This window comes from Sus scrofa, chromosome 6 (assembly GCF_000003025.6).
Source record: "Sus scrofa isolate TJ Tabasco breed Duroc chromosome 6, Sscrofa11.1, whole genome shotgun sequence".
NCBI lineage: Eukaryota > Metazoa > Chordata > Mammalia > Artiodactyla > Suidae > Sus > Sus scrofa.
This window is the reverse complement of record NC_010448.4, coordinates 75,829,678-75,850,722: the sequence shown is the minus strand read 5'-3', so window position 1 is coordinate 75,850,722 and position 21,045 is coordinate 75,829,678. Positions and strand designations below refer to the sequence as shown.

Here is a 21,045-nt window from a genome sequence, read left to right as displayed (position 1 = left end):
CTACCCCTTCTTACTCACCATCCAGTGATGTCAGCTGGGTGTTGGCAAGGTCAAGCCCCTTGGACCAGAGACTGTCCCGGTCACAGTTCACCAACAGGACAGCCCCAGAGCCCTCAGGGCCCCAGCGCCAGGTTTTCTGCGGCAAAACAAGAGGCCTTGGGATCAGGGAGACCCAGGAGTCTCTGGGAACAGGTTCTGGTCATGGCTAGAGCTGGTTGCTTTGTTAACTTGGAGATTTTTGTATTCTGCATTTGCTTAAAGATTTAATGAGGCAGGGAGTTCCGGTCGTGGCTCAGTGGTTAATGAACCTGACTAGCATCCATGAGGACACGGGTTTGGCCCTGGCCTCGCTCAGTGGGTTAAGGATCTGGCATTGCCTTGAACTGTGGTATAGGTCACAGACGAGGCTCAGTTCCTGCATTGTGGCTGTGGCCTAGGCCGGCAGCTACAGCTCCAATTCAACCCCTAGCCTGGGAACCTCCATACGCTGAAGATGCAGCCCTAAAAAATTAAAAAAAAAAAAAGATTTAATGAGGGATCATAGATTTGGGAACAGAAGACCCAGGTATCTAGACCCAGAGCCACTCCATGATTGTGCAGTGAACAACCTGAACAACCATACAGTGACCCCCCCCATCCAGCCATCTCACTGGAAGAAGGAGGATGATGTCATCAAATCCAGAAATGGCCTTTGCCAGCTGCTGAGCTCTAGCCCTACTTGATGAATGGAGACTGCCTCACCCTGACCTTGGTGGGGTTGGAGAACCCCTGGGAGACTTTCCCTATCTCAGTGCCCTCCTGGGGCCGGTCCCATACTGGCCTGCAAGAGGTCCGAGCTAAGAAGTGAGGAAGATGCCTGGAGCCCTGCCTCAGGATCTAAGCGCTTACCGACATGCCTCCACTTTATCCTCACCAGACCCTGCAAACCGGGGTTTACTTTCCCCATTTCTCAGAAGATGGAAAAGAGGCTCTGGGGAACTGAGCCTCAAGTCACATAAGTGGGATTCAAACTCAGGTCTGGAGGACTTCATGTGAGGACTGATAGATATAGCACTCTTGTTCACCTCTCTGGATACATGCTGCCCTGTACCAAGGCCCAAGATACGGTTTGTAGCATAGGTCCCACGCACCACCCTGCCCAAGCAACTTTGTGCAGTGAACAACCTGCAGAGCCGTCCATGGCAGCCCTGCCCCAGCTTGTCCACAAAGTCTTGTATGTGATCCAGGACTTTTCCCTCCATAAATCTTCTACCCTCCCAGGATGGCTTTCAGATACTTCCTGCGGGATAATGCCTTGAGCCCACCCCATCCTCCTCCTTACTCTTCAGGGTCTAATTGGGGCTGTCCACCCAGCCTTCTCTACCAGAAGCCTTCACTCAGTCACTTGACAATCTTTTATGAAGCACCTACCATATTTGGGGGTCCAAATACAGCCCAGCAAATAGAAGACACATCAAGCAAAAAAAACCAATCCTGGTTCTAAGGTGGCACAGGAGAGGCCCAGAGAAGGTAAGCTGTCTTCCAGGAGTCACACAGCATGTGGCTCACACAGTGTAATTTAGAGCCCACGGGTGCCCATCTGACTGTCCTTGGATGGCCTCCCTGCAGTGCTGGATACCACAGACCTAGGAATCCATCACCCTTCTGCTGGGAGAGCCCACCTCACCCCAGGACCATCCCCAGGTTTCTCTGTCAACCCTGCCATCTTGGGGTAGCCAGGAGAGTCCCACCTTGTCACCTTGGCTCCTCTTCACTTTGCCCGTGCGGCCTGCATCGACGTCAAGGGAGATGTCTGCAAAGGGACAGAGAGGGGGTCCCCAAACCCATCCTCACGCCATAATGTCCAGGTTGGGGCAAGTTTTCCCCCCTTCCCATCCCCCCTAAACTCATGAGAACCCAGGAGCCCTGTTCCAGGGACAACATCCAACAGGTGGAGGCCCTTGTGTCAGCCCCTCATGGTCCTGGGTATTGGAGGGACCCAAGGCTTTGGCTCTCAAATTTCTTTTTTTTTTTTCTTTTTACGGCCATGCCTGCAGCATATGGAAGTTCCCAGGCCAGGGTTCAAATTGGACCCGCAGCTGTCAGCCGACACCACAGCCACAGCAACACTGGATCCTTAACCCACTGAGCAAAGCCAGGGATCGAACCTACATCCTCATGGATACTAGTCGGGTTCATACCCTACTGAGCAACAACGGGAACTCCATGGCTCTCAGACTTCTTACTCAGCTACATGTGCTGAACTGCTAGCTCTTGGGGCCCCTGACTCTGGTGGTGGGACCAGGCCTGAGGTCTAGATGCTGCCTCCCTAGTCCTCTGCGGGCTGCCCGAAGGTCCAGCTGAAGGTGGCATGTGGCCACTCGAAGGTCTCATGCTGTCTTGGAATTCCAGTGCGGGTCACGGGCGGGGCTCTGGCTGATGGAGGCTTGGTGTGGGTCTCGCTGGTGACTCACCTGGCAGTGCACTTTCTAGATTCTCGTGATCCTAAGTATGGCTGGGGCTCCACCCCTGAGGTTCTAGAGCAGCTGGGAAGAAACTCACAGCCTCTGAAGGCCTCTGCAGCAGCCAGGCTCCTTGATGCGGTAGGAAGCTGGCCATGGGTCTTGCACTTGGGGGCTGCCCTAAGACCCTCAAGCCGCCAGCGTGGAAGGGGAGAAGGGCTACTCACCGGCACCTGTGAGGTACAGCACACTGTGGCCCAGGGCACCGCCCTCCTGCTGCCCGAAGTAGGAGACCTTCACCTGTGGGGACACCGTCAGCCTTAAGCCAGGACGCCCCCAGTCTTCGAGATGGCCGTGGTGGTGGTGGGGGGGAACACCCCACAGCTGTGCCTAGACACAGAGGGTCCCCAGCAGCCTTCTCCAGCTGGAGAGGATGTGGGTACCTCCAGGGCTCCCAGGGCAGGGGGGCAAGGAGGGGCAGGGAGAGCCAGACAGGGTGGCGATGGGTCCCAGAGGGAGCAGCTGGGGAACCTCAGGAGCCCATGGGGATGTCAGAGAAGAGTGAGGGAAGGCTGCCACCAGTGACTTAGGCAAGTTACCCAACCTCTCCAGGGCTCTGTTTCTTTATCTGTAGAATGGCAACAATGACCCCCTCCCCTATAATACCAGCCAATGCTCGCAGAGCCTCCCCCATGGCCTAGAACCCGTGCCAAATGCTTGACCCAGGCCAGCTCGGGGAGCGCCCAGGATGGCAGGGCTCAGAGGCAAGAGTTGAGCCCAGGGCCTCGGCCCTCCACAGCTGCACAATCCCCGCCTTTTCCGCGTCGTTGGAGAAAAGGCTGAATCGATGAATCAGGCCGGGCCACTGGGTCTGTGGTGGGTGCCTGGGGGCGAGTGGGGGGGGGTCTTCTGTGAAAGAGAAGGCTTCCTGCTTCCTTAGGTGTTAAGGGTGTCTATGGAGTTATATCAGGAAGCGCCGTGTGGATGTGGGTGTCAGCCCTTCAGGGTTTGGTTGAGTGCGGGTGATGCGTGAAGGCGGGTGTGCTTTGCGGGGGCTCTTCTGTGGGGAAGTGGCCTCTTACCTTGAGATCATTTAAAGCCTTACTGGCTGCGTCCACAGATACGATCACGTCCACACGGGCGTCCAGGGGCCAGCGGGCCTTGCCCGTGGGCTCTGCCACCCGTGCCGGGTCGTAGACCATGAAGACCTCCACCCCGGAGCTCCCAGAGACCCCGAAGGTCTCAGCGCCCTTGGGCACATCACTGATGGGAGAGAGGAAAGGGTCAGGGGCTCGGGAGGGAGGGCCGTGGGTAGCAGGCTGGGGCCGCCAAGCTCTGCAAGCAGCAACCCCCAATGGCAGGGTTGGGGAGCTGCAGGGGGAGTGCCACTGGCCCGCAGACCATCCCAGCTCCATCCCAGCTCTCCACTGGTTCCCAGGGGACCCACCCTGGGAGCATCCTCCCCTGGCCCCAGTCTCCCCATCTGTAACATGAAGGGCTCGGAGCAAAGCAATGGCTGTTGAGCTTTATTTTAGTGGCTGAGCCCTTTCAGTAGAACCCTGGACAGACGAAAGACCAAAGGGAGCTGGGGGTGGTGCTGAGTCATACCATTTAACCCTTCCACTCCCACAGCAGCCCCTGAGGCTCCAGAGAGCAGAGACCAAAACCTCTGGACACCCCCATCCCCACCCCTCCCCCAAAGCTTCCTGCTCTGATGCTTCCAAATTCTTTAACCCAACAAGAAATCCATTCGGGACCAACTCTTACCCCCTCCACTGCCATCCCTGCCCCACCCCCACCCCCCAGGGCTGGGCGGCTTCCTCACCAGTCTTCCTAGGCCCAGGACGCCTAAGTCAGATCATGCTGTTCCTATGCTCAAAAGCAGCCAAGTCCTCACAATGGCACACGAGGCCCCTCCTGATCGCCCTGCTGCCTCCCCCTACTCCAACGCTCCCCTCCACTTATTCTGCTCAAGGCACACTGGCCTTCCTGCTGTTCCATGAAGCTGCCAGGCTGTCCTGCCTCAGGGCCTTTGCACTGGCTGTTCCCGCTGCAGAAAATGCTCTTCCCCCAGATGTCCACAAGGCTCCCTCCCTGACCCTCCTCAGGGATCTGCTTAAATGTCACCTTCTCAGTGAGCCCCCTCCCCATCCCTCTACTTAATGCTACACGTTGCCCCACCTTCTCCCTCCATCTCCTTCTCCCTGTTACTCAGCTCTGATTCTTTCTTTTTTTTCATTTTTTGGCTGCCCTGCAGCATATGGAGGTCCTGGGCCAGGGATCAGATCTGAGCCACAGTTTCGAGCTATGCTGCAGCTGCGGCAATGCTGGATCTTTTAACCCACTGTGCCAGGCTGGGGATTGAACTTGCATCCCGGCGCTGCAGAGATGCCGCCAATCCCATTGTGCCACAACAGGAACTCCTGTTCGGACTCTTAATCATGCTGTTACATATTGTCCTTCTCTCCTGCTGAAAGGTTTACGTCCGCGAGGGCCCGGAGTTTTGTCTATTTTGTTCCCTGCCATGTCCCAGCAGCTATAACGGTGTCTGGCGTGTAGTTGATGCTCATTAACACTTGTGAAATGAAGGAATGGATTCAGTTTCCCCTGCTCTGCAGGGGGATTCAGGCCCATCTGTACCCAGTGATACAGAACTTGGTTAATGCCAGTATCTAGCACCAGCTTCTCCTCATCCACCTGATACCTCAGAGCTCTCGGCTCCAGAAAATAGGGCTCAGGAAGCCCTCGGTCTTCCAGGCCTCAGCCGGGGGCATGGATTTCCTGGGTCTGCATGCTGCTCCGAGCCACCAGCTGCTCTGAGCCACAGCAGGTAGGGGCCAGCCTTCCTGGGCCATAGACTCAGAAGGGGATGCTCTGCAAACTCGGGCTTCAGGGCACTCGGAGCCCAGCCAACAGGAGCTCCAGGGGTACATCTTGTCCTTCTTCATCCCCCGAATAAACTTGAACTGTCTGCCTCCCTGTCCTGGCCCTAGGCTGGGCCCCAGGATTCCATAAGGCCCTTGGCCATGCGGAGCCCATAGTCTGGAGGGAAAGTCAGACAAGGAACTACATGCCAGTGTTTCTCCCTCTCTGCTGTGTCAGGATTCTCCACTGCCATCTCCCAGGGCAGAGCTATTAGCCTCAAGGTCAGCACTCAAGGTCAAGTCCACTTGCAGACATCCATCTAATGCAAAGATGCCAGAGCTGAAAGAGTCCTTGGGTATATCCTCCTACCTCCATCCTTTCTTGGACCCCTGAGAATGCACCCAAATATTAAACTCTCGTGACTGCCTCTCTTCCAGGGATTTCAGCCTCCCTCCCCCAAGAGTGGACCCAGACATAGTCATTGCCAAGAATTGCACCCACAACAAAGTCCCCTGCTAGGCACCCACTCTGATACCACCTCCTAGCCCACCAGCTCACTCCTTCCGCCACACCAGCTCCACCAGGCTTTCCATTTCACTGGGACCTGCAGCCTCTGAAGGCTGAGCTGGCTCTGCCTCTTCTCACCAGCCCTCAAACCTTACATTCTCTGCCCCTCCCCAGCCCAGACCCCATAATCCCACATCGTGGTCACTCTCAACAGCTCTGCTGCATATCTTTCCCTCTGTCATACTGCCGGGTAAAGCTCCAGCCACAATCAAGTCCACCTCTCCCCTCCCCCACACCTGCACCTGCGCAGCTGACGGTGGCGCACTTAGATTCATGACCGCTGACATCAAGTGACCCTTGACACTGCCCAGCAGTCTTCCAATATTTCTGGGGGTTCTCTTCTCTCTCATGGTCCTAGAAAACCATCCCAGACACCTCCTCATGTCCTCCCCCTCCTCACTCAGAGTCAGCCCCTCCCTGGTCCCACCAGTTCACCTGCCAGCCCACCTGCCTCTGAGCCCTGTGCCCCTGCCCTCCTGGGACAATGGGTGGGCTGCCCCAACCTGCCCTGAGTGCACTTACCCTACTCAGGGCCAGTGCCCCAGCTTTGGCCCTTCTTGCCCTCAATCACCAATGTACGGATGTGCTGTGAATACCATCCATCCTAAAAACCCATCCCCCCTCATTTCTTCAGTTCCCTTATAGGGAAACTCCTCGGGAGTCATATCTACTTGTTGCCTAATTCTTTCTTCCCATTGTCTCTGTAACCTGCCTCTAATCAGGCTTTCCTCCCCACATCACCATGGAAACCACTCTTGCCAAACCCAAAACCCCCTGGGTGATTTGTCAGAGGCGTTTGATCAGCAGTCCGCCTGGAAACGCTGTCTACTTGGCCCCTGGGACACAAGGCTCTCCTGCTCTCCTCTCACCTCCCTGGTTGTCTCCTCTGCTGCTTCCTCCTCACACCCTGTTCTTCTAACTCCAGGACATCCCAGGCTGTGGGGCGCTGGCAAACGTTTAACCGTCAGCACTGGGGTGGGGGGTGCGAGCCCTCTGTGCATATACATAGTTTATTGAAAATTTTACTTATAAGAATGATGTGTAGCATACAATATACAAATAGTAGTACAACACGCATTACTCTTGATTGCTAAATTTGTTGTAAATTCTACACAGCTCACTGACTCTTGCAAAACGCCTCTCCTTTGACTGGAACCAACCTATGGTTGCAACTCGTTTTTTGTTTTTTGTTTTTCTTTTTACGGCCACACAGTTCCTGAGCTAGGAGGCGAATCGGAGCTACAGCTGCTGGCCTACACCACAGCCACAGCAAAGCCGGATCCAAGGCAGAGCTATGGCAATGCCAGATCCTTAACCCACTAAGCAAAGCCAGGGATAGAACCCGCATCCTCATGGACACTGAGTAGGGTTCTTAACCCACTGAGACACAATGGGAACATCTATGGTTGCAATTTAACCTCCATTCCACAAAAGGAGTTGCATCTTGATCTGCTAATTCTTTCCCCAATAAATTTATTGTCATACGTTTAGGTGACATGAACGTCAAGTTATATTTTCATTCAAGTGGAATGTGAAACAATGAAGATGCCAGATTTTACTCCTTCAAACCCATGAGCAATTCTTTGCTGAGTTGCCAGCAAACACTGGAAGAGTGCCTCCTCAAATTTTTGTGCTAATCTCAATGTAGCAGGTACAGACATCTTATGCTTTCCAATTTAATCCGCCTTACTAACCTTTTCTTCATCAGTAAAAAAATAAATTTTAAGTTCTGGTTTGTAGCCTTTACCAATTCCCATGGTGTAAATTCGCCCGCTACTGTCAATTTCATGTTACCATGGCAACATCATTGCACTCAGAGTTGCAAAGAGGTGCACAATAGCCCCTCATATACAGCTATCCTACCACACAGAGAGAAGTGATCACAGAGTGTAGATAATGGTAGAATGTAGTAAAATAATTAGGAATTTGGAATAATTATGTTTCTAGTATTTATTACCTATATTTTTAATATAATGTTATTTGTTTATTTTGCTTTTTTTAAGGCTGCACCTGCAGCATATGGAGGTTCCCAGGCTAGGGGCTGAATCAGAGCTGCAGTTGCCGGCCTACACCACAGCCACAGCAACGCAGGATCTGCAACCTACACCACAACTCATGGCAACGCTGGATCCTGAACCCACTGAGCTGGGCCAGGGATCAAACCTGCATCCTCATGGATCCCTGTCAGTTTCATTACCGCTGAGCCAACACAGTAACTCCCTGTTTTTAATGTGATTTATTTAGTGGTAAGTATATGTAGTTTAATTTTAAATAATGGCTGTGTTTGGCGACAGACTCATAACCATCTTAAAAGATGGACAATCAGGTCCCCCTGTGGAAGAATCCCACTACAGTGCTAAAAATTTGTACTTTCTCCCAGCCTTCCCCATAGGGACTTACAGCCTTTTACCAGAGTGACTCTGTGCTTTCCCAATTTTATTGGATGCTGGCTTTTGAACTGGCACTAATTCTGGGAGACCCAAAACATCACGGTGGCCACCAGTCAGAGTAGAGGCTTATGGAGGTCAAGTGATGACCAGAGTTTAGCTCAGGTCTGACCCACAGTGGGTCCAGTGGATCCCCAAGCCCGTCCTGTGGTTTTATTCCCCCAGTTCTGAAATGCGTGGCTGGAATAGACACACTAGTAACGGGCAGAAGCTCCTCGCTAGAACCCTTGCCCGTGTGCCCGAGTGGCTACAGCTCACCTGGCCGCAGGGCTCTGTGCTTGGCCCTTGGCTCCTCTCGGTTGATGCTCACCGCCCCCCTCAGGCGATTTCCACCTGCCACTTAGAGCCCCTGTTTTCCACCTCCAGACCCACAGCTGTCTTTTGAACATCTCCCTTGAGTGTTGAACAGGCATTTCGCATGTAACGTGTCCAGAACCAAAGCCCTGCATCCCTCCTCCTGCCCCGTCCAAACCTGCCCAAGTCAGTCCATAGCCGCCCCATCCTTGGACGTATCCTGGCCTTCTCTCCTGCTCTCGCACTCGAATCCAGCTGCCATCGAACCCCATCAGCTCCACCTTCAATGTTGGGCATTCCCCAAGCCCAACACCCTGGATCTTTCCCCCGTGGATTTTTACAATAGGCTGGCCCCCTGGTGGCTTCTCCCGCTGCCCATGGCCTCTTCTCAATACAGCAGCAGAGGATCCTTTTAACACAAGGGTCATCCTGTGTCCCTCCAGCTCCCAGCCTTTCCCTGGGCCCCATGGTCTACCCCGAGCTGGCGGTGTCCCCCTCACTCCTGCAGACCCAGCTCCCCCTCCAGCTGCCAAGCACCTCTTGCCTTGGACCTTTGCACTTGGACTTAAGTTCTCTTCCTTCAGAATGTTCAGCTCTTGTGATGATGGTCATACAACTATAAATATAATAAAATGCATTGAATTTTTAAAAAATAAAGTGACTTCCTAAACTTTGCTTTAAAAAAAAAAAAAAAGAATGCTCAGCTCAAGGGCATCCGCTGGGCGCTCACGACCTCATTTCCTTCCAGGGGTCTTCACTGATTGCCCTATTTAAGGCAATGTGACACCATGAACCCCATGACCCAGCTTCATTTCAACCCGTGGCCCTTGTCACTTGACATGTCATGTTTATTTGACATATTTTCTTATTGTCTGTCTCTCCTCTTTCTCCCTCTAGAAGTCAGGGACCTTTCCCGATTTACTTTCACTAAAGCTACTGTCATCTCAGCCCCCAGTGCTGTCCCCCACGTAGGCAAGGAGTAAGGACACCCTTGTTTTATGGATGAGGACAAGGAAACCCAGGACCGTGGAACTGTGAGCTGGCAGGACCCTGTGAGCCTTTTCAGGACAGACCCACCCCGCCCCCCATGTCCATTGCCTGCCTCTTGTTTGCGGGAAAACTTTTTTAGGCCTTCCCTGAGTTCCAAAGAGTAAATTTAACCCGAAAAATGATAAAATGCAGACACAATGGAAAACAGCCAAGCAAAAAAAATGATAATGATAGTTTAGCCATTAAACAAAGTCAAGAACGTTTAGTGCCTTCTCAGAAGCTGTAGATAATATACTGAGCCTTGTCCTGGGAGCTGCTTTGCAGCTACTGAAACCCCCACCAGGTGGAAGAAATTGAGAACCCAGAGGGTTGGAACCAGAAGGTTAATGATGCATCATCAGCTGGTAATCAGACTCCCGATTACCTCACCACCCACCAATCAGAAGACAGTCCACGAGCTGACTGCACACCCCACAGCCCCCCCACCCCGCCCCCCCACACACTCGTCTTTGAAAGCCTTTCCCTGAAAGCCTTCAGAAAGTTCGGGCCTTATAAGCACTAGCTGCCTGTATCCTTGCTTGGTGCCCGGCAATAAACGCTGCGCTTCTCTCCATCATAGCCCTATGTCAGTCGATGGGATTTACGGGGCGGGGTGGGGGGGAATTCCAGTTGGGTTCAATAGTGGAGTGGCTTTCCCTGGACTGCCCAGCTGGCAGGTTGGTTAAGCTGGAATTTGAATCCAATCCACCTGGCCCCAGGGCCCTTGCCCTTGCCCAAGCACCCAGCTCCTGGGAGAGCCCCCACCCCACCCCACTCTAGGACTGCTATCACTGACAGGGCTCTTTCTAGGGGACCAGGGTTCCGTGGACCCAATCCTCAGCTTTGAGCCAAAGTTGTCATTTCCAAGTCATAGCTCTGGCCACACAATCCCTGAATCGGAGTCTTGGTAGAAAATAATAATAATAATAATTATTATTATTATTATAGAAGGGGGGCTATCAGGACCTTCTGAGCTCAGCCTGGTCTCCTACAGCCTATATTTACTCTCACTTTGCTCGGCAGCTCATGCCTCTCTGGGAGGCTGGGATCCTGGCCTCAGCTTCTTTCTCCCGTGCAGGTGCCAGGTGAGTCCCTGCAAGGATGGATTTTGGAGAAAAGGAGGTTTCCTGCAGGAGGCACCTGATGGGTAGGGCTGAGGCCCAGGGTCCCTGCCCCTCTGCCTTCCAGGCTCCTTGACCCCATCCAGGTCACTTTCCTTGTGGGTGAAAAGGGGCCTGTCCCAGCGGGAGCTCTGAGAAAAAGGAGGCTGCTGGTATCCTAGGTTATGCCAGGGAGGCACCTGGCCACCTCGATTCTCATCGCCTTGGCATCCTATCCCTCCCCTGCCCCAGGCCTTGGGGACCGGGTTCAAAATGCCTTTCCTCACCTCTCAGGCTCCTGGATCCATGGGTGGGGCTGTGGATTAAGGGCTGCTCTTGGGGGGTGTAACAGGCAGGTGTGGGAGTTGGAGTGAGCCCCAGGCTGCCCCACAGTGGGAACCGCCTCACCGGTTCTCCTGAGCTGCTCTGCAGGTTCCTCCCAACCCACGCACTGCCCCCTACCCACCCCTCAGCTGCTTCCCTTTGGTCAAGTCTCACAACGCAGCCCCCAGACCCAACCAAAACCCAGTAGGCAGCCCTGGCATGTCCCCAAACTCAGAATCAAGTGAGGTAATGGATTTGAAAGCACCCCTTTATTAAATGAAAGGGACTAAGTCATTACCATACGGGAGGTGCCTGGTCTGAAAGGTGTCATGCTTGTTATTACCTTTCTTGTCATTTTCATTGTCATGCTGATGAACCTGTGAGCCTGTGCCCTCACCTTGCCCTCTGCCCGGTCTCTGCGGAAGTGGGCTGAGGATGGGAGGGGGAGGGGCAAGATTTTCCATTCTTGGAGACCCACTTGAAACGTCACCCCTTCCTCGGAGTGAAGTATGGCCTCAGATCCAGTCATTTAGTTATTCTGAGCCTCGATTTTCCTCCTCCATAAAATGGATATAATTCAGAGAGCTGCTTCCTAGAGCTGTTGCAGGTGGGGGGATTCCATGAGACGGTGCATTTAAAGTTGGCACACAGTAGGTGCCTAACGAGTGTTAAGTGCCATCATCACCATTCCCACCACTCCCCCCAGGGCCCCCAGCAGCCCAGCCCACTGGGTCCAGGACCTTGTGTTCTCTCCTCTGTGCTCCCATGTCACTGGTTCAGAGCTTCCCTGTGGCCCCTTCACGGCCCACCTGTCACACAGGGCAGCGCCTTGACTCACCCTGTCACATTCCCGTGCCCTGGGCCGAGAGCAGGACCTGGTTCATCAGGTTAATAAAGAGGCTGCCAAGAGAATGGCATCAATTCTGAGAGAATCTCACAAAAGGAGGCACAGAGGATGGGATGGGGAATTTCAGATCAAGAGATAATTCCCAGCCATGCCCACTTGCTTGGGCGAGTTGTGTGCCCAACCTCCCGTTAAGACATAAGGATGGCATTTTCACAAGTGATGCTGGAGTTGGGTGATATCCAGGGGTGGCATTTTCAAGCACCTACTGTAGGAGAAAATGTCCCAATAAAAATGTAGAAAGGAGAGACCCCGGCCATGACAACTAAGCAAAGTCCAGCCAATGGCCCCAACCACCCCTCCCCCACACGCCTGCTCCTGTAAATTTGTTTCCGCATCTACCACCTTGCCTGACGTCACTCCGGTCCAACTAGCCAAGCATGGACCCGGACGAGCGAGCCCATAAAAGCCTTGTGAAACCCTTCTTCGGGGCTCAGACTCTGGAGATCCATCTCCTCTGAGCCTGCCGGCGTAATAAACCTGAGTTCTCCAACTCTCCCAGTGCTCGCTTGGTGTCTCGCCAGGTAAAAGAGCTGATCCACTGCAGCCACAGAGCTGCTGGAGCTGGTACCCTACAGCCACAGGGCTGTTGCCAGAGCTGGTACGCTGCGGGGCAGCGCTGCTGGGTAGCTGCCGTACACTACTATGGGCCGGGCACATGCTCAGCTTTTGACAACTGTCATCTCATCTCTACTTCCCAACAAACCTCTCAGGTACATGTTGCTCTCCTCATTTAGCAGGTGAAGAAATCTCAGAGAGGTTAAGTAACTTTCCTAGGGTCACACAGCTGGCAAAGGGAGGAAGGAGCAGCAGGTTTGTCTTCTATCTTATGCCGTCTCAGCCAACATTAAAATGAGTGTGTATGCCCTGAGCATGTCCTTGGTGGGGCCCGGAGGAAGGAGACAGTCAAAGATGAAGTAGGATGCCACAGGTGTGGCCACCAAAAGAAAAAAAAAAAGGACAATGTAGGAAGGAAAAAGGAAAATGTTGAAACTTTACATACAACACGGGTTTCTTAATATGACCGCTTGGGGGCTGAGACAGGAAAGCCATGTCCCTTCCTTCCCCTCCACGCACCTGAATTTTGCTGGGATGAAGATCACGAAGACAGGACGATGACACCCAAGACCTTCTGGCCCCTTTCTGCCCTAAGACAATGAGACTACAGAGTATCTTCATAGGCCTTGGGTCAGAAGGCTCTCAGAGGCCATCCTGGCCAGCTCCCTGCCCATTGCAAGACTCCCTGCTTGAACACTTCCTGGGACAGTCAGCTCACTACCGTCCTCTGTGCTTTGACAGCTCAGAGAGAGAGAGAGATTAGAAAGCTTTTTCTTTTGCTTGGCTACAACCTGCATCCAAAAGCTTCCTCCTACTGGGGCTCCATGGGCCATATTTTATCTCGAATACTTGGATGTTAACCACCTGGTCTCTCTAGAAACACAGCCATCACGGAGAAGTCCCTCCTCTGCTGTCCATCCTACCTGCCACTTGGACATCACCAGCCCCTGGGGACAAGCTCAGGGGGTCAGGGGGTCTCTCTGCCCAGCCTAGGGTCTAGACAGGGGGACTGGATGGTACTGACCTAGTCTCCAGTTGGGGGAGTGTGTGTGTGGGGGGTGGCAGAGGATTATTAAGCCCTGGAGTCTTGTCCAGGGCACCATGCTTGGGGGAGAGGCCAGGACAGAAGGGAGGACAACGCAGAACTAGACGAAAAGGCTGACGAGCAAGCCGGCTGGCTGGCAGCCCTTGAGCAGGCCAGGCCGGCCAGGCCTGTGGCTTCCTCTTCACACTTGACCAGCCACCTGTCCACCCTGAGTCCTGGAAATGCCACCCTCTTGGTGTCCTGGACTTGTTCCTGGACTGAAGCCAACAAGAAATGCTCTGGGAGTTCCGTCGTGGCGCAGTGGTTAACGAATCCGACTAGGAACCATGAGGTTGCGGGTTCGATCCCTGCCCTTGCTCAGTGGGTTAACGATCCGGCGTTGCCGTGAGCTGTGGTGGAGGTTGCAGACGCGGCTCGGATCCCGCGTTGCTGTGCCTTTGGCGTAGGCCGGTGGCTACAGCTCCGATTCAACCCTAGCCTGGAACCTCCATATGCGCAGGAGCGGCCAAGAAATAGCAACAATAACAACAACAACAACAACAAAGACAAAGACAAAAAAAAAAAAAAAAAAGAAAGAAATGCTCTGGGACCCGCCAGCAAAAGCCCACAAGTCCTCTCTGGTTCCGCCAGCTCTGTGGTCACTTCTGCCAGAAGCCAAGATGCGTCCGTCATGGCCAACAGTCCCCCAGAGCCAGCCGGCCCCCCAGGACTCCAGCCCTAAAGGAGGCAGCTCCCCAGGAGCACACAGAGCTCCAGGAGTGCTGCAGCTGCTCCACCTCAACACGCATTTCCTGAGCAGGCGCCACCCTGGGCACCAAGAAAGCAGAGATGAATCACCCCTGGCTCTGCCCTCGTGGGATCCACCCAGGACAGGGACCACACGGTCCCCAACGTGCGTTTACTCTGTTTTACTTCCATCCCCGTGGCCCCTGCCTGCTAAGCCAGGCGGTTATTATTCCTCTCCCCATTCTACAGAAGGTGAACGAAATTCAGAGCCTGGCCACACAGAGGGTAACAGTGGAAAGCTGAGATCTGACCCCACTCAGGTCCAAAGTTCCAAAACGACAACAAAGCTCATCCTCTGCCCTGCCCCCACCTACCCCTTGCACTGACCCAGCAAGACAAAAGAGTCCCAGATAATGGGCTCTCTTGGGGCTGAACTCACAGAATTGGGGATCAGGCAGACCTGCATTCAAATCCCAGCTCTGCCACTAGTGGGCTGTGTGACTTGGGGCAAGTCTCTTGACCTCTCTGTGTCTCAGTTTCTTTACAGAATGAAGATCACACGAGTCGCTACCTCATAGGCTTGTTGTGAGATTTAATTGAGATCGTGCGGTGAGTACCAGGAGCACTGAACAGCGCTGCCATCACTGTCGTTACTGTCACGGGGGCTGTGGGAGCAGGCAGACACTGGGGAAGAGGATTCACCCATCTCCCTTCACTCTCCAGCCTGACCTAAAACCCTGTTAGCTACGCAATTGTTAGCATCCGCGTCCAGACTAAGATGGGAGCCCCTTGGGGGCAGGTGTGGGTTCTACTATCTCCCAGTGCCTCAACCCAATACACAGCTGGACAAGGAGCCAGTGTCCAGAAACATCTGTTAAGGGACCACAGCAGGGTAAAAGCCACAGAAGTTTCAGACCCTGACGTGGCTTTGTCCTTGGTCCTCCCTGAGTGCTGTCTGTGGCTGACGAGGTCGGGGACAGTGATGGCTGCCACCCCATAGAAACCATGTCACAGACAAGGATTTTCCCCTAAGTGTAGAATCACACAGGGTGTAGGCTGTGTCTCCTCCTCTTTCTTTTCTTCCCAGAGATAAGGATCAATGGTGCCTTATGCTGTCATCGCTCAGCTAGGGGTGCACCCAGGGAGCCTGCCAGGAGGAGTGGGCCCAAGAATGGGGGCTGGAGTTGGGGGGTGGCAGCTTTCACCCCTAGGCCTTCCCAGCAGAGGCCAATGGGGCTGGGGGCCAGAATGCCTTTTTGAGAAGAGCCCTGAATGGAAAGTCAGAGTCACCAGTCACTTCTTCCCTGTCAGCCTCAGTTTCCCCATCTGCAAAATGGGGAAATGCACAGCTGCGCTCCATGGAGTATGCAAGTTCTCATCTGAAAATGTGGGCCCAGGGCACAGGTACAGTCACCTGGAGATATTATCCCCATCCAGGGTGGGAGGAAATAGGCTCAGAAAGACTAAATAACTGGCCCGAGGTCACACAGCCTGCAAGGACCAGCCTGACTCCCAGCTGGTGGTTGTGACTACCGGCCATCCTGTTCTCAGCAGTCATTGATTGACTGTCAGACGGCCCCACCCCAACGAAGCTTCCTCCTCTGGGGCCCAGTCAGGACGGTGCCCAGCCTTCGTTCCTCCTCACCGAGGTCCAGCCCACTCTTCCCCGGTGACTGGCAGCCTGGCTCAGACCGCACCCTCCGCAGGATCCTCCTGAGGAATTTCTGCTCTTTCCTTTGCCCACCCCTCCCAGCAAGGGCACCAGCAACCCAGATGGGGGCAGGAGGGGTCTCTGGGAAGGTGTGATGAAGAAGGGCTTGGCGGGGCTTCACATGGCCTTGGACTCAAAAGCAGGGTGACCAGGTTCTCTGTTCTGGGGCCAAGGGTGCAGTTGGAGGCCCAACACAGGTCTGTACCTTCTGCGGGGCCAGACCCTGCCCACTTCTGGCAGGTCCCAGCTCCCTGGGCACCAGCCCCTGGGTGGTGGGATTTGGAATCCCCCCCACCGGTCCTGGACCACAGCTGAGGTCCCCCTCCTGGATCCCCAGGTGGCTGTCGTCCTTGGCTGGGTGTGGATTTGCCAGTTCCTTCCAGCCCCGCATCCCACCACCCACATGTCTTTGAGCATCAGGACCACTTGAAGGAGCTGAACAGCTGCTTAGAAGCCACAGAAAAAGGCAAGGAAGCTTCTCTGGACAGAGCAAATGAGAGGACCACTCATCACGGGTTAGGTAGTCGGGGGTCGAGGAAGCATGGATATCACAGGTGAGGGACCACCCCTCCATTCCCTGCATATCCTCTCTCAGGGTCCACTGGCTGGCCCCCGGCCCACCCACAGAGAGAGGAAGGCAGGGGCTGGGGGGCGGGGAGGAGAGAGAAGCGGGGGCTGGAAGAGATAGGAGCAGGAGAGGGAAGAGGAGCCGGTAAGGGGTGTAGAGATACAGAGACCAGAATGCTGGGAAGGTGAACAGGGGGTCGGGGGCGGGGCGCTACGGAGCCAGAAATGGGGAGGAAAGACAATTGACAAAGGGTTATCAACTGGTCTCTAGATGGGAGGTGGCAACTGGGACCAGAGAGGCAGGGACATCTGTAGGCTTCAGGGGTGGCTGATCTCTGATGGCCTCCCTGATGCCAAAACATCAACACGTTTCAAGAACTCACACTCTACAGCATTTGACGCCCAGATCCTGCAGCCCCCCAGCCTCTCATGACTATGGAACTTACGGGGGACGCCGGCCTCATCCTCTCCAACAGGCCTCAAATTTAAGCCTTAACATCACTTCCAATCAAGGAACTTGATGCAACAACTGGAGGGAACGAAGAGGAGGAGACATCTTCACCCGGCTTTAAACCTGGGTCCCAGCCCGGCTCTCGGAGCCTGTCAGTCATTGGGAATTAGTGTCGGCATCAATCCTATAATTATCCTGCAAGGAGCACAATTATGCTTCATTGTACTTCTGTGCAAGTTCAAAGCACTCATTTACTCAATGTTAACATTAAGAATATATATATGTATGTATGTACATATATATATACTCCACATGTTTTATAACTGTTTTGGCATTTTTGGTTTTTGAAAGAAAAAGCAAACGGTCTGGGTCCTCTCTCTGGCTCGTCTGAGATGCCCTAACCTGTCTCCTTGAATTCCAGCAGATCTGAAGAGTCTCTTTTGCGTTGATGCTTTTGCAGGGCTGGGGGAGGCCTAGAAAAAAAACTAGGAGAATGTCCCTGACCCCAGGCAGCCAGCCTTGTCCTCCGCCCCCAAGAATAAATGTGCCTTATGGCCTCCAGCCTGGAGCTCTGACTCTGATCTCTGGGCACACAGGGAGCCCAGGCTGGACATGAATGGATTCCTCAGGCCACACCTCCTCTTCTTTTTGGCGTGAGTCTTCAGAGGCCATCTCGGAGCCAGGACTGGACAGTCAGGGTGGTCTGGCCAGGCCCAGGGGCCGTCTCGATGGTGAGCTAGCCAACTGGGGTGAGGAAGTAGGATCTGCTGAGTCAGGGGGTTTCTAAGGTTTCCAGGACACCTTGGGGGCACACAATTACCCCAGCACAAATATTTTTCCAAATGACCAGTGTACAGAGCACATGGGGGAATTAATCACTTCCTGTGATATCACGCACACACGCCCATCTCCCCTGGCTCTGGAGGGCTCAGACTCCAGGCAGCTCAGGGGACCGGCACACCGCCTCTTCCGAGGGGTCTTTCCCTTCTACCAGCAAGGCCAAACAGAAGCCCCTTGCTCGGCCTCAGCTGGAGCCGCACCTGGCAATGGGGGTGGGGAAGCCCCAAGTTCATCACCAAGTATAGCCCCTTCCTCCCGGCCAGCCCAGGCCCTGGTGTGAACTCCAGGCTCCTCTTGAAACCTTCCCAAGTTGACAATCCTCAGGCCCCTTCGTCTGCCTGTCTTGACAATCCTACCACACCTTTCTCCACTTTTCTGAGATCTCAGGAGCTGGAAGTTCTTCTTTAGGTCTACTTTTAAACCAACTTGCTGCAGAATAAACTTCTCTTTTCCAGTTTGGAGACTCTCTGACGCTAGTCACCACCACCATCCAGGGAGAAAGTTCCTGAAGGGCTCTTGGGTGCAGGGTTCTCACGGTGTTCACTCAGACCCCTAAGCAGCCCCCTCCCTCCGGAGTCAACCAGAGCACAGCTGCTCCAGACAACCAGGCAGCTTCCCTGCACCAGGGCCTGCACTTGAGGATGCTAAGGTGCTTGGCCATCCCAAGAGGATTTGCAGATGGCATCACCCCACATTCCCACCACACACACCCCGATCTGTCCCTGCATCTCCCACCTTGTGAGATGGGAGGAAGAGATCAAAGAGGAAAGGGAACCCACAGAGCCCGTGGGATCTGTAAGCGCCTTCCGCTTTCAGGGCGCAAAAATAGGCGCACTCGCGTTTACCCTCCCCCAACCCATTGACATCAGAGCTATTGCTTCCCCATTTATCAGATGAGAAAACTGAGGCTCAGAGAAGTGCAGCAGCTTGTTCACAGTCACACAGCCACGCATGGAGCTAGGATGAGAACCTGAGTCTATCCAACTCCAGAGACTCAGAGTTTTCCCTCCACACTGAACAGAAGAGGGGACTCAGCTCATCCTGTTGGGGTTCAGAGGAGGAAGCGAGGTCCAGTGACTTGGCCCCATGCCAGACAGCAAGTCTGCTGCAGAGCCAGGACCAGAACGCAGGTCTTCTGGCTCCCAGTCAAATGCTTCTGACCTCCGTCTGTACCACATAGGACCTGAGGTTTTGAAATTAACTTCCAGAATGAGCCATCCCCTCAGATAAGAACAGGGATCAGCAATCAGGAAGTTAGAGGTTCACTGAGACCCCCTTCCATGCTCTTGGTGTTAAAGCAGGGTCATCAGATAAAATACAGCGTTCCTAGTTAAATGTGAATTTCAGCCAAATAGCAATTTTTTAAAAGACAAGTACGTCCCATGAGATATACTTAAAAAAAACCTTTTTTTCTTCGTAAACTTAACTGGGCACCTGTGTTTTCATTTGCTAAGTTTGGCAACCCTACATTAAAAAGGCAGGAGAAAAAGGAATCTCTGCTGGCCACTCAGGTGCAAGAGAACCAGTCCCGCGCCCAGTCCCCCAGTAGGACTTAGAGCCAAGGTCTGGCCTCCCAGGCTCTTGGCTTTCCTCTCCCGCCCCCTGAGCCAGGGCATTGCCCCAGAGAGGGGCATAGGGAGGGCTTCTTGGGCAGAGGCTCCCTGAGGCCATTCATTAACCAGTCTGGGAGAGCACAGGACAGGACTCAGATCCCACCTCGTATCAGCCCCCATCCCCCATGTCCTCTGGGAGGGAGACTCCTACCTTGACCGCTCACCCCTCCATCTGCAGGGCATCTCATTCCATCTGATCCGATAGAGATGGGGATCACAGACAGAGAGTGAACTGCCCCCAGAGACCCCCAGGTTCAACTCCATTAGTAGTCAGGTGCGGAACCACGCACTGGGCCAGGTCCCTGGACCCCCATCTGGGTAAAGCCAGGACAGGGAGGGTTTGGCCCCACAGGAGAAGCCGATGCTTCCCCTGCCCCTCAGATGTCATCACTGCCATCCTCACCCCCATCTCCATCCTCACCCTCATCAGCATCAGGGCAAACAGAAGCCCCAGTCTTGTTCTAAGGACTTTTCCCTTATTAACTCATTGAATCGTTCCCTAACCACTCCCTCCTGATCCCAGTCACCCTGGCTGGCCTCCAAGGATCAAGCAGCCACACACCCCACCCCTCCCCTTCAGAGAGATGGGTCCTCTTGGCAAGAAATTCAGAGCGAAGTTGGGGGAGGTCGTATCTGTTCCCCCTTTTGAGCAACCGTTCACGCCAAAGCTTCACGCAAGTTTCACTCGGATGTCAGAATGCAGAGCCCAGACCCCAAAACCTTCCCCCTGGGCTCAGAGCTGGAACCCTCATCCAGGGGCTGGAGGCCAAAGACTTGGCCACAATGCCCAGGGTCCAGAGCCCCAGAATGGACCTGATACCCTAGTGCCTCCCTCCCAGGTGCCACAGCCAATTCCAGCTGCTCTGTTGTCCAAACAGTCTCCCTCCAGCATCCTCCAAGGTGCCTGACCCCTCCACCAGGGGCCCACTCCATCACCACGCATCCTCCGGGCCAGCCCAGCCCTCTGCAACCAGCTGGGTGCCCCTGGGTTCTCACCTGTGAACATCCACATACGTTTCGACTCCCACGACACACACGGCATAGGTGGGCTTCTTCAGGGACAGCTGCACAGGTCTCTGCGGGGCCATCTTGTCCCCCCAGCTCCCAACCTCCGTGCACCCTGGTTCCCCAGCTCCTCTCCTGGGCACCTCGTTGCCAGGAAGGAGCGTGCGTTCTGATGGGTCAGTGCTTTCCTCCTCCCTTTTAATTTCACCTTGTGACCTGATTAGCCTGCCTGAGCCTGGTCCCCACCTCCTGGCTCCATGCCCATCCTTCCTCACTCAGGCCCGTCAAGCTAAGAGGCTAAGGGAGGAGATACCCGAGGGGAGGGCTCTCCGGAGGATGGGGAAGGGAGGCTTCAGCGGGACCCGGGAGCTCAGCTGCCAACAGAAAATTACCAAGCCCCCCCAGCAGTCCCCTCCCCCCCGTCCTCAGATGCTTGGTGCCTGAATCCACACGGTAATGATGTCAGTGTTTCCCGAGAGCTGACTCTGTGCCAGTAAGCGGTTTGCACTTTTTTTTTTTTTTGGTCTTTTGAGGGCCGTGCCTGCGGCATATGGAGGT

The 21,045-nt window shown here is 54.2% G+C and overlaps 1 protein-coding gene across 2 annotated transcripts in view; it reads right to left on the bottom strand.

Moving 5' to 3' along the window:
- The window catches only part of PADI1 (peptidyl arginine deiminase 1), a 41,877-nt gene extending 21,207 nt beyond the window's left edge, over window positions 1–20,670 (bottom strand). The window contains exons 1-5 of one of the 2 annotated variants that reach the window (XM_021095426.1): window positions 20,479–20,670; window positions 3,524–3,704; window positions 2,669–2,741; window positions 1,731–1,792; window positions 19–136 (exon numbers count right to left, since the gene is read on the bottom strand). In XM_021095426.1, the coding sequence (XP_020951085.1) occupies window positions 19–136; window positions 1,731–1,792; window positions 2,669–2,741; window positions 3,524–3,704; window positions 20,479–20,570 (526 nt within the window). In that variant the 5' untranslated portion in view covers window positions 20,571–20,670. The remainder of the gene's footprint in view (window positions 1–18; window positions 137–1,730; window positions 1,793–2,668; window positions 2,742–3,523; window positions 3,705–20,478) is intronic. The other variant, XM_003127647.6, reaches the window with a different exon arrangement.